General features: G+C 40.4%; 1 protein-coding gene across 8 annotated transcripts in view; it reads left to right on the top strand.

The window, feature by feature from the left end:
- Nucleotides 1–17,506, top strand: part of USP28 (ubiquitin specific peptidase 28) — a 66,258-nt gene that overhangs the window by 31,379 nt on the left and 17,373 nt on the right. For 5 of the 8 annotated variants that reach the window (XM_043899603.1, XM_043899621.1, XM_043899584.1 and 2 more), the window contains exons 5-12: nucleotides 40–199; nucleotides 5,076–5,162; nucleotides 5,860–5,997; nucleotides 6,868–6,941; nucleotides 7,861–7,940; nucleotides 9,086–9,234; nucleotides 11,008–11,135; nucleotides 13,927–14,022. In XM_043899603.1, coding sequence (XP_043755538.1) covers nucleotides 40–199; nucleotides 5,076–5,162; nucleotides 5,860–5,997; nucleotides 6,868–6,941; nucleotides 7,861–7,940; nucleotides 9,086–9,234; nucleotides 11,008–11,135; nucleotides 13,927–14,022 — 912 coding nt within the window. The remainder of the gene's footprint in view (nucleotides 1–39; nucleotides 200–5,075; nucleotides 5,163–5,859; nucleotides 5,998–6,867; nucleotides 6,942–7,860; nucleotides 7,941–9,085; nucleotides 9,235–11,007; nucleotides 11,136–13,926; nucleotides 14,023–17,506) is intronic. The other 3 variants (XM_043899612.1, XM_043899594.1, XM_043899638.1) reach the window with 1 other exon arrangement.

Below are 17,506 nucleotides of genomic sequence, written 5' to 3'. Positions count from 1 at the left end.
CTTTTCTTTTTTCATGTGTGGTGTGTTGGCACAATATAGGATGCACGAGGCAACCTCTGCGGAAACTAAACGCTCCAAGAGAAAACGTTGTGAAGTCTGGGGAGAAAATCCCAATCCCAATGACTGGAGACGAGTTGATGGTTGGCCAGTTGGGCTGAAAAACGTTGGCAATACATGTTGGTTTAGTGCTGTTATTCAGGTATGAAATTTTTAAGAGACAACTGTGTCTTCTGGAGACAGTTTTGTAATGTATTAAGCTGGAATATGAGAAACACAGCTTTGAAAAAAAATGGAGACAGATAAGTAAACCTGGAGAGTTTTCCCCACAGTGTTATCGTATTTCTGTTACTTTCTTATGTTTCGGACCTAGACGCTCTGATGTCTAAAGTGGGCAGTACTGAAAACAAAATCTTCCGTGTTTTTAAATAGGTTGAGTGAGTGGTGTATTACAGCAGAGCACGAGTTAATTAACAAGGAGAAATCAGTCTTTGAGAGGCTATTGTAAGGGACCAAGCAGGAAGGAAATGGTCGCAGCCTGGAATGGAAAAGTGGCATAAACTGTGGAAGGTGGGAGTGAAAACATTCTCAAGGTGTTCAGGAGATGAGGTGTATAGGGCATGGCAGGCAGCCTAGTAAGGATATGTGCAGGAAGGGCTGAGGAAGACCAGATTTCTGACTTGAGATACCAGGTGGACAACGGTGCCATTTGACACCAGAGGAGGAATAATTTGCATGTGTGTTAAACGTGGGATGTGGTTAGTTTTAAAACATGCTGAGTTGTAGGGTCCACATGGAACTACTGGGTAGGCAGTTATCTTTGTGAATCTATTGTTCAGTAAAAAGACCTGGGCTGCAGATAAAATTCTGGGAATCAGTAGCCTGTAGTTGGTGATCAAGCCCCGTGGATGGATGGATGAATTACCCTGGGGAGCGTGTTGCCTCTTAAACTTAGCGTGGTTGCAGTGTAGCACTTTACCCCATCCTGCAAGCTTCTCCTTCATAGTACTTGCCAGCAACCCAACTGCTCACCAAAAACTGAGCCCTCTGTTTCCACGCATAAAATCCTTGGGTTCCTTCAGCTCACTCCTTGCCTGGCACTGTTTTAGCACTGGGGAAACAGCAGTAGATAAAACAAGGCCCACACTCCCATGGAGTTTGAAAAGAGTGGGGCATACAGGATACAAATTACATATCAGGTGGTGCTAAGGACTATAAAGGTGAACGAGAGTAAGAGGGACTAGAGAGGGAAGGGGTGCTGTTCATCCAGGGGGGCTGGGTAAGGCCTTTCTGCCACGGTGAGCACCTGAGCAGAGGCTGGACTTGGGTGAGGGATTGGATGGGCCATGCAGTTACATGAAGAACGTTTCATATGATCACATAAAGAACGCTGCAGACAGAGGGGACGGCAAGTACAAAGACTCAGAGTCAGGAGCTTAGTACGTTGAGAAATAGGGAGAGAGCTGGGACTGAGCCACCAAGGAGGAGGAGCAGACAGCAGTGACGACAGAGGTTTGGGGGAGACGGGGGAACCCGGGGGTCATGCCAGGGATTCAGAAATTATGAGAGGTGGTAAGTGTTGGAAGTTTTGGAGCAGAAGAGTACTGTGATTCTGCTTCTGCTCTAAGAGGCTCACCGGCTTCTGTGTTGAGAATAGGATGTAGGAGGTTCATCAGGAAATAGGGACATCAGTCAGTTCTTTCCTTTTGAGAGAGAGGGAGAGAGATTGACTGAGACTGAGACCCCACCCTGAGTTGATGTGGTGTGAGAGTTGATCTCTCCTGTGAGAGATGATGAAGAGGAGGCAACTGAGAGAAGTTTCAGAGAAAGCACGGGGGGATGGGACAGAGCGCGTGTGGGGAGGGCTTGGCCTCCAGTAGCAAGAGGGCAGGAGAGTAACAGGAGAGGACAGGAAGAAGTGATGACTGCTAACTCACGTTGAATTGGTTCCTGATGGTCATTTTTTCCTCTGAAATAAGCACCACTTTCTGAGACAGCGTGGAAAAGTTGACAGAATCTCTTTAAAAGAGGGAAAGTTTAAAATAGTTGTCAACAGCGGGAAACCAGTTGGCACCAGACCACAGTAGTAGAATTTCTAAAAATATGAAGCTCTGCTTGAACTTATAGACTTAAATGCATGGTGGTATCAGTGTGCCCTGCTTTATCGAGACCTTTTCTCTTGGCAGTGCTCCACACTGCTTAAGTGGAAAATTAAGTTCATCTAAGTTGGAGGATTTGCTGGGTAAGATGAAAGAACGAAAGGGCAGTTTGAGAATTTAATGAAGCGTGGTTAGAGATCATGGGATCAAAGCTGGGGAGAGGGCTAAATGATGACAGGAAGGAGGTAATGACTGGGGAGACAGGGAAGATACTTGTTTGCTTGGGTTCCTGATGACGTCAAAGCACCGGTGTCCTGTGGGCCCCTGAACACGTGAGCCAGAGGACAGGTTATCTGTCCAGAGCAGGGTTTTCTGAATTTGTGGTCTGAGCGTTGGCAGTTGTTTCAGGTACTGAGGTATCCTGGGTGTGGATGGGGGTGTAGAGATGGAGCCGAGGAGTAGGTCACGAGAGGTAAGATGCTCAGGGAGCCAGAGGTCCCTGGGCTGAGCATAAGTACCTGTGTTCCCTCCATGAATATAAGCCAGATAGCTGCCTAGTGCTGTTCTGAGCCCTTGAGATACAGATGTGAACCAGACCTAGACTGAGCCTTGCCCTTAGGAAGGTAGATTCTTGTGAGGCAAGATGGACAAGGAACAGTAAATAGAAAATAATAAATAGTTGGAAAACTTAACTAGTTAACTAGATAGATAAGTTTCTATACTCTGTTAAACTGTGGTCAGTGTGGTGGAAAAAAGAGGAGGGGGAGGGAGGCTGGAGCTGCCTCGGGAGGGCGGGAGGAGTTTCCCACATCGACTGTGAGGTCAGGCCAGGACTCTTGAGGGGCTGAGGCTGGAGCACATGCCTGGGCAGCAGGCAAGGGAGCGAGCCCATAGCTGCCGGGGGTGATGGTGGGGGCTGGGGGTGGGGGTGTTCCAGGTGACGGGACGCGCCTCGCAGGGCCCCAGCATGGGAGCGAACTTGGCGTGTTCAGGGGACTTCAGAGCCCTGAGTGGCTGGAATGCTGAGTGGAGGTGAGGGTCATTGGAGGTGTTGTTGGAGAGGTAACTTGACTTTTGTTCTGAGTGACACGGGGAGTCGTCGTACGGGTTCTGAGCGGAGGAGTGATGGACTCTGGCTTGAGTTTTCAAAGGCTCCCTCTGGCCCCTGAGGAGAGCAGAATGGAGGGGTGAGGATGCAAGTGTTGAGATGTATGAAGGGGGCTGCCGCAGTCGTCACCGAGAGGCGTGCTGGGCCAGGCTGGTGGCTGTGGGAGTGGAGGAGAGGTTGGAACCTTGATTTATTCCCAAGGCAGAGCTGAGAGGCTGTCCCATGGGTTGGATGTTGACCGAAGTTACCTAGGAAGGCTGGCGGACTTGGGGTGGTCGGAAGAGCTCTTACCACATGACAGTCTTCAGTGGCTCGGGGGCTCTGTTTTGGTCACACATGTTAGAAAGAGAGTGAGAAGGACCTGTGTGGAGAGTGGGCTGGTAGAGAGGAGGTTCTGGAGGTTGGATTAGGTGCTTGGGACTGAGGGAGAGGACGTGGTTATGGATAAAATAGTGCCCCAGAGGCAGAGTACAAGGGGCTTCTTACTGGATGTCAACGGTTAGTAAAAGGAAAGGAGTCAAAAGATTATTCTGAAGTTCTAAATTCTGATGCCTGGAGGAGGAGGATGTAATTAGTGCTAGAGAGACTTCAGGAGAAGCAGCAGATGGTGGAGGGCCAGTCAGTATTGGATTGGGAAATGTGAGTAATGTTAACTCACACTGTTGTCATTTTTAAGAATCACAGCATCTTTGGGGGAAGCCAGACCTTGGCGAAGCTGCAGAGCTGCAGTGAAGGGACTTGGGAATGTAAAACCATTTTTCTCACAGTGGAAGAGAAGTCCTGGAACTTTCCTGTTAGCAGAATGGGGATGAAACTGAGAGGAGTGGAGAAGGGCTAGGTAAACGGGGGAGGTGGGAAGAGAAGAGAGCAGGTGGCAGGTAGAGCTGAGCATCCCAGGCCTGGCTCCAGACAGAACTTTGCTATCCCAGCCTCACCTGACTGAAGTTGCCAGGCCAGGTGTCCACTCCTCCTGTTGGCTGAATCCCAGTAGAGCTTGTGATGTCCCCAGTCCAGGTGTACTATTGGCTGAATTCTGTAGAGCTTGTGATGGAGTGTGGGAGGTAGGAGGCCCATTGTCCACTCAGGCTGCTGCTCCAAGAGTTCCAGTCTATGGGGCTGGAAGGCTTTTTCACTGGAGGAGTATGTTGGGATGAGGAGTCATACAGGAGATTTTTCAAAACATCAACTTTCAAAAGAGAGTCAGTCATAGTTGGAAAAATGTGTAATTTATAAGCAATAAAAAGGAATTCCTTTCCCTAATTCTGCCAGTCCGAGATATCTGCTGTTACAATTTCTTAATACCAGTACTTAGGACAAACAGTGGAGAGTAATGAACACAGTTTTAGAAAGAAATGTTTCAAATCCCTGTACTATTGAGTCCCTGTTATGCCCATTGCCCATTATGTGCCTTCCTAGACACACCCACAGATGTATGTAACCCTTAACAGTGTACCATGTTGTTTTATATGATTGAACTTCATATACACAGCATAGTACTCTTATTTTTCTACATAGAATGTTTCTGAGATGCATCCATGTTGATACTTGTAACTCTTGATCATTCATTTTTACTGTGTAGTTGTCCATTTTATGAAAACATTGTTTCTACATTATTAATGACTGTATAGTAATCTGCTGTACAGGTGAACTATAGTTTATTTAATCTTTTCCTATTAGCCATGAGGTTGTTTCTAGTTTTTCTCTAAAAAGGATTAACATTCTTTCTGCTAAATTTTTATACATAGCCATTAAATTCTTAGAATAGAATTACTGAGTTAATGGTTATACACATATTTTTATGATAAAAAAATTTTTTTTGCTGCAGTTATTTTGAAAGAAAGGCTATTAATCCATTTCCTTCTTTATTTCAGTCTCTGTTTCAATTGCCTGAATTCCGAAGACTTGTCCTCAGCTATAGTCTACCACAGAACGTACTTGAAAATTGTCCAAGTCACACGGTAAATTGGTGTTGAGGAGTCTTCAGTGTTCAGCCCCTTTCATCCCAAAGGCCTTTAGGTTTTGGTTAAAGCTGGTGACTGTGATGGTCTCTGGCTTCTGCAGCATTTGTTTCCATCTCCCGATGACCCCTTTTATTTCTTTGTGGCAAGAAATAAGGATTTACAAAAACGTGAAGTTAAGCAGGAATAAAATGAGAAAAGTAGTTCTAAGAAAGCAGTGAGTCTCTCTGGTGGCCTCAGCTTTTCTGCCCCTGGGCCTCCTTCAGGCACCTTCAGCCACTCGCGCTGAGTGATGCAGAGTGGATGATGGGGCGCTGGAGGCCTGGACCTTCACAAGAGACTGCAGCTCGTTCTTGCCAAAGGGGGCAGCCTCCTGCCCGGATCAGCCCTGCCCTGCCAAGATTTCACCTTGGTGATGCTGTTCCCAGCAGGAGGGAGGGCAGCGGCCTTAGAAAGGGAACACTGTACTTTCTGACAGTATGCTGTCTCTGGCTTCTGTCAATACACAGGTAGTCATGAGTTTAGGCAGTCCCCACCACAGCCCTTAGCAGAATACCTGTAACAGTTTGAGACCTGACTCTGATCTAGATCTTCATAAATGTAAATTAGGGAGTGATCGTTAACAACTTTTTTCTTTATGCATTCTAATTTTCCAAATACAAGGTTATAAGAGTACATATGACTATCTTTCCTGCAGGAAAAGAGAAATATCGTGTTTATGCAGGAGCTTCAGTATTTGTTTGCTCTGATGATGGGATCAAATCGCAAGTTTGTAGACCCTTCAGCAGCCCTGGACCTCTTAAAGGGAGCGTTCCGATCACCCGAGGAACAGCAGGTACTGGTCCTGGAGCCTGCAGTGATGCCTTGCGACTGTTGCTGTGATGCCGCTTTGTTTCAGCTGCATAATAAGCTGTGATCATGACGGTGTAGGACTTCAGTGCCTGCTTTTGCCCTTTATAATGCTTAAGGAACAGGTGGTAAAAAAGAATGTGCATGTGTATGTGTGCTGTGTAGAGGAGGCTGGTGGTTCTAAAGCAAAGAAGTAGTAGAAAGAATAGAATTTTCCAGGGACTGTTGAATTAGAAAGGAGGAGGTTGAAAGATACCTCAGTGAATCATGGCAAAGGGTCACCAAGGAAAAGAAAGTCCGTCCTTTTTCTGCACCTTTGTCTTGGAATGGCCCAGATCGCAATCCTAATTTTAAAACTGTCTAAACCTGAGTTCAGTAGCTTTTCTGAGCAATCTTTCTTTTCTAGTCACAAGTCTGTTCCTTTCCCTATCTCCTATTAAAATCAAAACTAGCACTGTTGATACAATTACTTTTTTTCCTCTGTTTGTCTAAAGGTCCTGTAGTTCTCTGGAATTCTCAGAACATTTCGAAACATTTTGTTTCCCCCTTCAGATCTCCTGTTCTAGAGGACTACAGTCTGTTCTTTGAACCTTTCTAAAAGGCCTAGCTGGAAGATGTGTTCCATAATTTGTTACAAATAGATGCCCCTGGAAGGGGCAGTGTTCCATTTAGAGCACCTTGTGTTGTCTGCAGCCCTTGGGCTCCAGTGTTCCTTGTATCTTCATGATATTTGGACCTGAAAAAGGAATCTTGCACAGTAATAGAGCCTTCCTCATTGGCGGGGTAAGGGCAGAGTTTCATTTGCCCACGTACAGTGTTGAGTCTAACTCTTCTGCACCTTATGCGTCTCTTACAGCAAGATGTGAGTGAGTTCACACACAAGCTCCTGGACTGGCTGGAGGACGCCTTCCAGCTAGCTGTCAATGTTAAGTGAGTGCTGCGGGTTTGTGCATTCTCCTACTCATAGCAGTTCACTGAGAATGATGATACAGGAGAAGATGATTCTTCTCAAGTAGAAATTACTGATTTTTACCAAACCCCATGGGGTAGCCACTCGTATTTGTCATTGTTTATCCCCCTTGTCTTTGGTTTTCCCCTCTATAGATAATCACATTCATCTGTAACTTTTTACTAAAAGGGCCATAACTATTAACTTTTAAAAGTCAACACCTGTGCTGTAAAAGTATTGAAAGGTCAAATCAATCCTTGATGTGAGAATGGAGGTGTAATATGAATACGTTGAGTTTAATTTTTCAGTTACTGACAGAAGTAAAATTCAAGGCAAAGAATATTGCCTCTTACCAAATACAGATGCAAAGGTATTTGTTCCCTAAGCTTTTTTTTTTTAACTCTAGATGGAAGAAGTATGTATCATAAAATAGCTTTCTAATACATTTAAGAAGGGATTAGAGAAATAAACCGTTTTCTTTCTATTTCTGTTATGCCACCAGGAAAACTTTTTCATTTGAAAAGCTGCACAAGAGGGCTCACTCTTGCTTTTATACAATTTCTGTACCTTATATACTTCTGTCACTGGATATGGATGTATCTATTGAATGTACACACATACATGTATTTGCATGTATGACTTCCTTATTAGACTTTGAGCTCCTTAAGGCCAGGGGTCATGCCTGTTGCCTTCATGTCTCCAGACTTTAGTACAGTGCTGGGCATATACTTGACCAGTGAGTTTTTGAACTAAACTTACTCAGTGAGTAACTAATCCTTCACTTTAGACCATACCTGGCTCTTAATGAAAATGTTTTATTTTTGCTTTTGAGTGATGGTTTGGTTTAGTATATTGCTTATCTCATCCAAATGATACAGAATTGTTTCCTTGTTTTAAAAGTAGCAATCCCAGGAACAAATCTGAAAATCCAATGGTGCAGCTGTTCTATGGTACTTTCCTCACTGAAGGGATTCGTGAAGGTAAATCCTTTGCTCTAAATGTTAATTCTCGACTTGTGACCACATGTATATTTACTGTGAAGAGGCTTGAGAGTCAGACAGATGCAGGTCTGAATACTAGTTCTGCCTCTTTGATGTGTGTGATCATGGACAAGCTCCGTGGTCCTGGATCCTGGATCCTCAGTCTCTTCATCTGTAAAATGGGCACAGTGTTTGTTGTAGAACTGTTATATTGAATTGAATAATATTACCAAGCCCAAACCTGGTATTAATATCATACGCACACTGATATATATCAGTTTTCTCTGTTTTTTTCCAGACATAATATCTAAGCTCAAAGTGTTGTTGAATCAGACTGCCAAAAAATGTGTGTCTCCTCTAGTGGCTTATCTAGCTGCATATCAGACACATGGCCAGTCATTCCCCATCTAACCCTTGTCATCTTTTGCCCTTCTGATAGCCTCCTTAGAACAATCTAATCCACTATCACTCCCCCAAAACAGCATTTCTTACTGTCGTATACAACTAGCCAAGTGTTCAAATACCCTATTTGTTTTATAATTTTTTGTGTATATAAATAAATTTATGTATGTAAATATAAATGCACTTCCCTATGTGTATACTTTTTTACAGTTTGTGTTTATCAGGATCAAATGTGACTCATTTGTGACTGGTTGATTTCTTTCCAGAATCTGCAGACTATCCCATCCCCCCATTTTTTCTTCCTCGAAATACTTTTTTTTTTTTTTTTTTAAAGAAATTACGTTGTTCTCTTATATTCTCTACAGTCTAAAATTTTGCTGCTCACTTATCTGTGATATAGTTTTAACATATTCCTCTCTGCTCATCATTTCATAAATTGGTAGTTGGATCTAGAATTTGGCCAGATTCAGGTAAGGCTTTTTAATTAGTCTAGACTAATCTGTAGATGGTAGGACAGTCTTTGATTAGGAGACATGTTACCTCTGGTTGCCTTTCTTTCTTGTGAGGTTAGCAGTTGTCAGTGATCTGTGCGTGGATCCACTGGTTCATCAAGGCCATGTATACTTCTAACGTGTTCTCAGCAAATTGCTGAACTAAGAAGATATTGTTTCTGTGGTGCCAGGAAAAAAGCTTTAGAAAGCAGTAGTGATGCCTTTAAAAAAGCAACCTGTCTCTTCACCTAGGAAAGCCCTTTTGTAACAATGAGACCTTCGGCCAGTACCCCCTTCAGGTAAACGGCTACCGTAACTTAGACGAGTGTTTAGAAGGGGCCATGGTGGAGGGTGACGTTGAGCTGCTTCCTTCCGATCATGCAGTGAAGTACGGACAAGAGGTGAGTTGGATATTTTTGCTTTTGCCATTGTCAAAGCCAGTTAAACAGGACTGAGCTTTTGGGCAGACTGTTTTCACGTCACGTATTAATAACTTTTTTTTTTTTACGTATTAATAACTTTTTACACTTAGCAGGACTTGTACTAGTCTGAAGTTTTCATGAGTTGTTAAGAGTAGTGAGTCTTAAGTGTTTGATAATTAAATTCTTGTATGATTTGAGTTAATTATATAAAGGTTGTATGCGGCCTCCGATGTTTTTAAGTGTGATCAAGTTTTTGTCTTTCTGTTGAAGCCTCCCTGTACCTGAATAGGGAGACCCCCTGCCTCCATATTTTTGGAGGGTAAAAGTGCAGTGATTAATTCCTATGGTATGCCATTTAGAATATCTTCCTTACTGTAGTATTTACTGTTCTCAGTTGTAAATTCTGCCTTTGCTTTAAATTTTTTTAAATTTAAGATTCATTTATTTGTTTTTTGTGAGTTGGAAAGAAAGGGGGAAGGTGAAGGGCAAGTAAGGGTAATTAAACATCTCAACGTTTCCATTGGGGTAAGAGTTAGTGAGTTATTTTGTAGCATAATTGCCAGCACCACACAGCTTGAATTATTCTCCTTTCATCATACATTTTGAAACAGAGTTGTGCTTTTTATGAGTCCAATCCAGTAATTACTTAAAGGAGAAAGAAAATCTTTCTTGAATTTAAGGGGGAGCCTGACATGAGCCTTGTCCAAGTACATTAGCCGTAGAGCAGTGTTAGAACAGGGAGAGAACTATTGCCTCCCTAGCTTTACAAGGAACGTGTTAATTCCTGATCGGGAGGCTTAACGTCTGTGCCACCTGTGCAGAGCTGATGCATGCTCTTACAAAAGAGAGAGTGTTTATTCACAACTTGGACCTCTGGAGACTTTTATTCAAGAATTGGACCTCTCTAATTAAAAAAAATAGAAAATAGTGCCTGTTTAGATTTAGCTCTGAGGAGGTCGGGCAGATTATCTGGATTCACCTCATGCCGACAGGGGTATGTGGAGGGAATATAGTTAGTTGGACCTTCGGTAAAGGGAACATTTTAAAGTTGTTGGTATGAACCTCTGCTACACAGGTGAATTGAACAGAAATGCCTTTCCTGGTCTAGTTTTTCCTCATCTATGATCAGTGACAGTTGAGATCTTTTTTTTATGACTCAGTACTTTCTTTTCTTGAAACTCAAGGTAACTTATCGGTTGATTTGATGAAGTCCTTTGTGTTATCCATAAATTCTTAGAATTCAGAGCTGTTTTTCAGAACCCTCAGAATCATGAGGCTGTTTCAAGTTTTGTTTTTAGTAGTAAAGGGGATTCAAACTATGTGTGAATAAGTAGTATAGAGGATGTGTACACGTATTAGTCTTTTTATACAATTTCTAATTCATTGGTTGGGCTAGCTATTTTCTCCAGGTTTTAAGCCTCTTAAATGTTGATGATGTAGTGAATGATATGTAGATTTTTGTGCAGTTCACATATTTAACGGTCATTATTTCTGACGACGATAGTTGAGTTAAAATGTTGTTCACTGACTTGTAACTTTGAAGTCTTGAGGAGAGTTTAACCATATTCTGTAAGAAGGCATGATTCTGTGTGGGCATTTGAACTATTTTGGATTAAAATAAAATTTCAGTATGAGTTTCATTTGAATATAAATTCTATACCAAAAGAGAGTCTAATGAGGGATAGTTTAAATCTGGCTATTGCTGTTTCCTAAACTTAACTTTTCTCTCCTGTATTTCTACTCTTGATTTAGCGTTGGTTTACAAAACTACCTCCAGTGTTGACCTTTGAACTCTCAAGATTTGAGTTCAATCAATCCCTGGGTCAGCCAGAGAAAATTCACAATAAGCTTGAATTTCCTCAGATCATTTATATGGACAGGTGAGTTCTGTGGTTGATTGTCTTCTTGATGTGCTGTAGCAGAAGTAAGCTTGTACTAGGTGTATTGTCCATAGTACTCTTCTGGAGGTCTTGATAACATGCAAATTTGGATTCAGTGGATCTAGGTGGGGGCCCAAGAGTTTGCATTTCTAAGAAGTTCTCAGGGTGATGCTATTTTCTGATCTCTGGACCACAATTTGAGTAGCTAGGCTTTAGGTGAAAGCTCTGCTCTCTGCAGTGGTGACCAGTATGTGGAGTAGCTGCTGTCTGTTTCTCTCATCTGAATACTATTTGTATTCCTGAAAAAAATCCTAGACAGACTTACAGAACTTTAAGTCTGTTTTATCAGCATATAGAAATGTTACCATTCTTAAGTGTACAGCCAATGAGTTTTGATGAATATATGCAGTCAAGTAACCACTACCACAGTCAATATACAGAATATATCCGTCACCCATGCCCCTTTACAGTCAGTCCCTTCCCTGTGCCCTCAGGCAACCACTTATTTTCTGGCCCTCTAGTTTTGTCATTTATAAAGTGTTATAATTAGGGACATTAATATTCATTATGCACCCTGTTGTGGTCATCATCTTTCACTTAGAATGATGTTTTTGGAATTCATGTATGTTGTTGCATATATCAGTGATTTCTTTCTTAGTATTATTGAGTAGTATTACATTGTATGGATTTACCACAATATTTTTTCCATTAACTAATTTAAGGACATTTCAGATGTATCCAGTTTTAGGCTATTATGAATATGAATTTTCACATAAAAGTTTTGGTGTGGCTTTTAGTGCTTCTGGGTAAGATACCTGGGAGTGAGATTGCTGGTTGTTGTATGAAAAGTATGTTTTTAACTTTATAAGAAATTTCTAGACTGTTCTCTAAAGTGGCTATACAATTTTGTGTTCCTATCAGCCGGGTATGAAAGCTACATATGGTATAAGTCCTCACCAGTATCTGGAATTATCAGTCTTTTAAAGTTTAGCCATTCTGTTGGGTTTATTGGGGCTTTTCTTGGCGGCTCAGATGGTAAAGAATCCACCTGCAATGCCCGAGATCTGGATTCAATCCCTGGGTTGGGAAGACCCCCTGGAGAAGGGAATGGCTGGCACCCACTCCAGTATTCTGGCGTGGAGGACTCCATGCACAGAGGAGCCTGGTGGGCTGGTCCGTGGGGTCGCAGAGTCGGACATGGTGGAGCAACTTTCATTTTCACCGTTCATTGGGTTTATAGGAAGATCTTTATTTTTCTTTTGACTTGTATTTCCATGATAACTAACGACACTGAGCATCTTTTTGTGTGCTTAATTAACGGTCATTTGTATCTTTTCTTAGGGGAGGTGTCTTTTGTCCACTTTTTAGTTTGTTTGATTGTGTTCATACTGAGTTGTAAGAGTTCTTTATATATTTTAGGTATGAATCTAAATCTATCTTTGTCTCTTCCATTTCTTTACTAGTATTTTTAGAAGAGCAGGAGTTTTTAGTTTTGATGAAGTCTAATATATCAGTTGCCGTTTCATAGTTTGTGCTTTTTGTATTCTAATTAAGGAATCTTCCAACCCAGGGTCACAAAGGTCTTTGATATTTTTTTCTAGAAATTTTGTGATCTTTACTCTTATGTTCATGTCTATGACCCTTTAGAGTTTATTTTCATATCTGGCATGAGGTAAGGGGATATTTTTGCAGGAGGCAGTAAGGCGACATGTGGATATCCAGTTATTTCAGCATCATTTGTTTAAATAGCTCCCTTTTCCCCACATCTTGATACTTTTTAAAAAAATTAGTTGGACTTACATTTGTGGTTCTTTTTCTGGAGGTTTTATTCTATCTGTTGTGTCATCTTATGCCAGTACCACAGTCTTTAAACTACTGTGATTTTATTATAAACCTTGACATCAGATAGTATAAATCTCCTACTATGTTACTCTTTAAAAAAAAAAAATGTTTTGGCTATTCTCATTCATTTCTATCTAAGTATTAAAACCATCTTGTCAAAACCCCTGGTAGCTCCTGGGATTCTGATTGGGACTGTGTTGAATGTATAGATCAATTTGGGGAAATTGACATTTTAGCAATTTTTAGTCCTCTAGTCCATGAGCATGGTATTTATTTACTTATTTATAATATTTATATATTTATATTAAAGAGTTCATTTATTCAACTCTTTGTTAATTTCTCTCAGCAGTGATTTACAATTTTTTGTGTACAGTTCTTGCACATATATGGTTGTTTATTCCTAGATAATTATTGCCTTTGATGTTATAAGGCTTTGAAAAAAAAATTTACTTTTCATTTGTCCTTTACAGGTATATAGAAATGCAATAGATTTTTTTTCTCTTTCTTTTTTAATTGATTTTGTGTCTTTTGGCATTACTAATAAATTCAGTAATTAGTTCTGATACATTTTTGTAGATTCCTTGAGATTTCCTACATACAGTGATCCTGTTATCTACAAATGAAGGCAGTTTCACTTCACTTCCTTCCTTTCTATCTATATGACTTTTATTTCTTTTTTCCACCTTATTGCACTGACTATGCTTCCAGTGAAAACATTGAATAGAATAGGCAAGAGTGGTCCTTCTTGGATTGTTTCTGATCTTTAGGGGGGAAAACTTTTAGTCTTTCATCATTAAATATGATGTTAGCTCTGTATTTTCATAGAGCTAACATAAAACAAACCCTGTGTCTGATTAAGGCAGTTTCCTTGTATCCAAAGTTTGCTGAAACTTTGTGTTATTAATGTTTTTAAATATAAATTGTGTTTGTGGGATTATTATTTGCTTAGGTATATGTACAGGAGCAAAGAGCTTGTTCGAAGTAAGCGAGAATGTATTCGAAAACTCAAAGAAGAAATAAAAATTCTGCAGCAAAAACTGGAAAGGTGAGTCATAGACACCTTTGTACTTAGAATGGGGTATTAAAATTGGATAATTTCCTTTTATATAAAAATGAATTCAGAGTTTAAGTATTAACAAGTATATTTTATAAAATGGATAAGGAAAATGTGAAACAGTCTTTAAGATGGGCAGTAGTGGTCCCAGGACACCTTTGACCCAAGTCACATGGTGAGTTATTGACAGTGTACTTAAGAGAAGCCAAGTTCTGATTTCATAGCTCTTTACTTTTTCTGCTCTCCTTGCCATCTTGTTCACAAACATAGGAGAGGTAACTATCACAAAACTCTAATCCCTTTGTCTTGAGAAAGCAGTTTTAGAAGTGCCTTGTAAAGGTAAAACAGGTCAGCAGTGCTGACTCAGAGAGGGCTTGTATTTTTGACACATACGAAGTCCTTTCTCCTGTGGAGAAATCATTGTTCATCTTTTCTTGCTGACTGCTTTTGTGAAGTCACCCTTGACTTCCTAAGAAGGAATCAGTGTAACTTCTGTCTCGTCAGAGACCATTAATTTAGTCTTTAGGAAGGAGATTCCATACGATGTCAGTGGCTTTTTTTTTGCCTTTATCTACTTACTATTTTTGCTGCTACCGTTACTCCAGCTCTGACTACTTCATTGCTAGCTCAGTAATTTCTCTGAGAGGCAAAACCTGCTACACCAGCCTGAGAAAGACCCCGCACCTGTGGGTGCCCCTTCCAGCCCCTCCCCCTCACTTAGGAAGGATTCATCCAAGGGTGGTTGTGATCCATCATCTTGTTGTCTTAATGTGGACTTAAGCTGGAGACTGAGTCCTCAGATACTCTTGGAAGTGATTTACAGGACTTTATACCTATGACAATATTTCACTTTAAAAGTTTGAGTGATACTTAATAAGATTAGAAAGTTATAATTGTTTTCATACACCATACCTGGTATATCTGATGTATTTTGACTGAAAAATACTCAATTTGCAATAACCAGCTAGGCGTTCTGACTTATTTAGATTTTAAATAGCATACTGGTGTATTTTCTGTAGTATGAATATGACTTTCTTTTTAAAATAAAGTAACTTAAATTTTTGGATAATATTACTTGGGTAATTATTTTTGAAAAATTGCTTGTCTGTGTGTGACATAGTTCTGGGAATCTTTGCAAGGAACTTGTTAATGGATACCATTGGGTAGTAGAACTGAGGTGGGAATGGATGGCTTTTATGGTTTGTTTTATCCTTTTTTGAATTTGAGTTTTCTTACCAGGTATATGTATTACTTTTATTATTAAAAAAAAAAAGTTCACCATTTCTTCTGTAAAAGCACCTTGATATCATATTAAATATAAGATTTCTTGTGTACAGTGTAGATATTTTTTTGAAACCACTTTCATTCTAATTCTGCTAAATTAACACATTGTATGAAGTAGTTGGCCTAAAGGAAGTCATTAGAAGAACAGGAAAATGATTGTGTCATAGAATTGAAGATAAGTTTCTCAAAGAAAATTTTTTCCTGAAATTTTGTATGAATATCATGTTAAAATACAGCAGAATGTTAAAATAAAATACATGTAAACCTGGGAAGAGTTACAGATGTAAAATGACGGCTTAGAATCTTATGACAGATTATCAGTGCTGCAGTGCTACTAGAAAGATGTTTCCTTTGGTCCAAGGCAGTCATGTATTAATAAATTCTTTCAACAAACAGTGCTTAAGAAGACATTTACTATGTCTGTGGGATAGACAAGGAGTTCAGAGATGGGAGATGTTCCTTCAGTGTTAAAGGGAATGACATACTGAAAGAAGACCGTGGAGAAAATAGATCTTGAAAGATCAGTCAAGTTTAGATAAGTTGATAGCTGACAGTAAGCCAAAGAGAGATCTAAGGACTAGAAACAGTTATTTAAAGTTCCTCTAGCTTTATATATTTAACATCCTTTTCTTTGAAAGCCAAAACTCTGTGGCAGGCAAATCCATAGGAGAAATCATTCTGTTTCTCTTTTAAATTAGAGAGGATGAAGTGTCTTTGCTGCATATCCTCTAACATGTGGTTGATTTTGAGTTGCATTACATTTTATTTTTCATTTCATAGTATACTTTTTGATGTAGAAACAGACAGTTTTCCTTCTCCCTAGTTCTGTGGCTGTTTCTTTCACTTTATTCAGAGAAGAAAAATGTGAAGTGACTCTCTCCTTTTGTAAATGGAATCCCAGAATTATAGTTTACCTGTACCAGTGAGTCAACTTATGTACCATTTAGACTCTCTACTGCAATGAACTGTAGAATTCACTAAAATAAATCTCTTTTCTCAGTGTAGCATGTGCTAGTAGTAGCAGAACATTGGGTATTACTAAAATAATTGGTTATTTTGATTACATATTGAAGACATTTATTATTTACTGATTCCAAAGAAATCTTCAGTAATTTATGCGTGCCCTGCACTGTTAAATGAGTACGTGAATCATAGTGTACATAGGACTTAATCTCTGACCTTTGTCAACACCTACTTCCCATTTCCAGCTTTCTCTCTTATTTTTCCTAATTGCAGATTACTTGATCTAAAAGACAGCAAAGAAAAAAAAACCTTGGGTACATTAGATTGGTACAAAAGTATTTGTGGTTTCAGACCCTGAATTTTAAATCAGTATAACTAGGCTCGAACACATCTTTATTAATCAAAGTAGGAACCATTACAATCAACACATTCTTGCCAACGAGAAAAAAGCATGCTTATTCCTGTAGCATAAAAATCTGTGCCTTGGGATTTGACGAACTCTTGGAAAGCATTTTCTGCATCCTGCTGGTTGTAAAAGCATTTTCCTTGCAAAATGTTGTTGAGATGCTTGAAGAAGTGGTAGTCAGTTGGAGAGAGGTCAGGTGAATATGGCAGATGAGGCAAAACTTTGTAGCCCAATTTGTTCAGCCTTTGAAGCATTGTTTGCGTGACATTTGGTTGGGCATCGTCATGGAGAAGAACTGCGCCCATTCTGTTGACCGGTGCTGGCTGCAGACGTTGCAGTTTTCAGTGCATCTCATCATTTGCTGAGCATAGTTCTCAGATGTAACGGTTTCACTGGGACTCAGAAAGCTGCAGTGGATCAGACCGGCCGCAGACCACCACACAGTGACCAGGCCCTTTTTTGGAGCAAGTCTGGCTTTGGGAAGTGCTTTGCAGCTGCTTCTCTGTCCAGCCGCTGAGCTGGTCGTCCTGGTTGTCAGGTAGAGTCCACTTTTTGTTGCCCATCACAAGCCGTAAGAAGTGATTTGTTGTTGTGCAGAATAAGAGAAGGTGACACTTGAGAGTGACACATTTTTTGATTTTCAGTCAGCTCCTGAGCGCACCCAATTTCTGAGCTTTTTCACCTTTTTTAATTTGCTTCAAATGCCAAACAATCATAGAATGATCAACACTGAGTTCTTGGGCAACTTATCGTGTAGTTGTAAGAGGATCAGCTCTCAGTTGGTCATTGTCAACTTCTGGTGGCCGGCCACTATGTTCTTCA

This window comes from Cervus elaphus, chromosome 1, assembly GCF_910594005.1.
Source record: "Cervus elaphus chromosome 1, mCerEla1.1, whole genome shotgun sequence".
Classification (NCBI taxonomy): domain Eukaryota; kingdom Metazoa; phylum Chordata; class Mammalia; order Artiodactyla; family Cervidae; genus Cervus; species Cervus elaphus.
The sequence above is the reverse complement of the archived record's forward strand: the minus strand, read 5'-3'. Positions and strand labels throughout refer to the sequence as shown.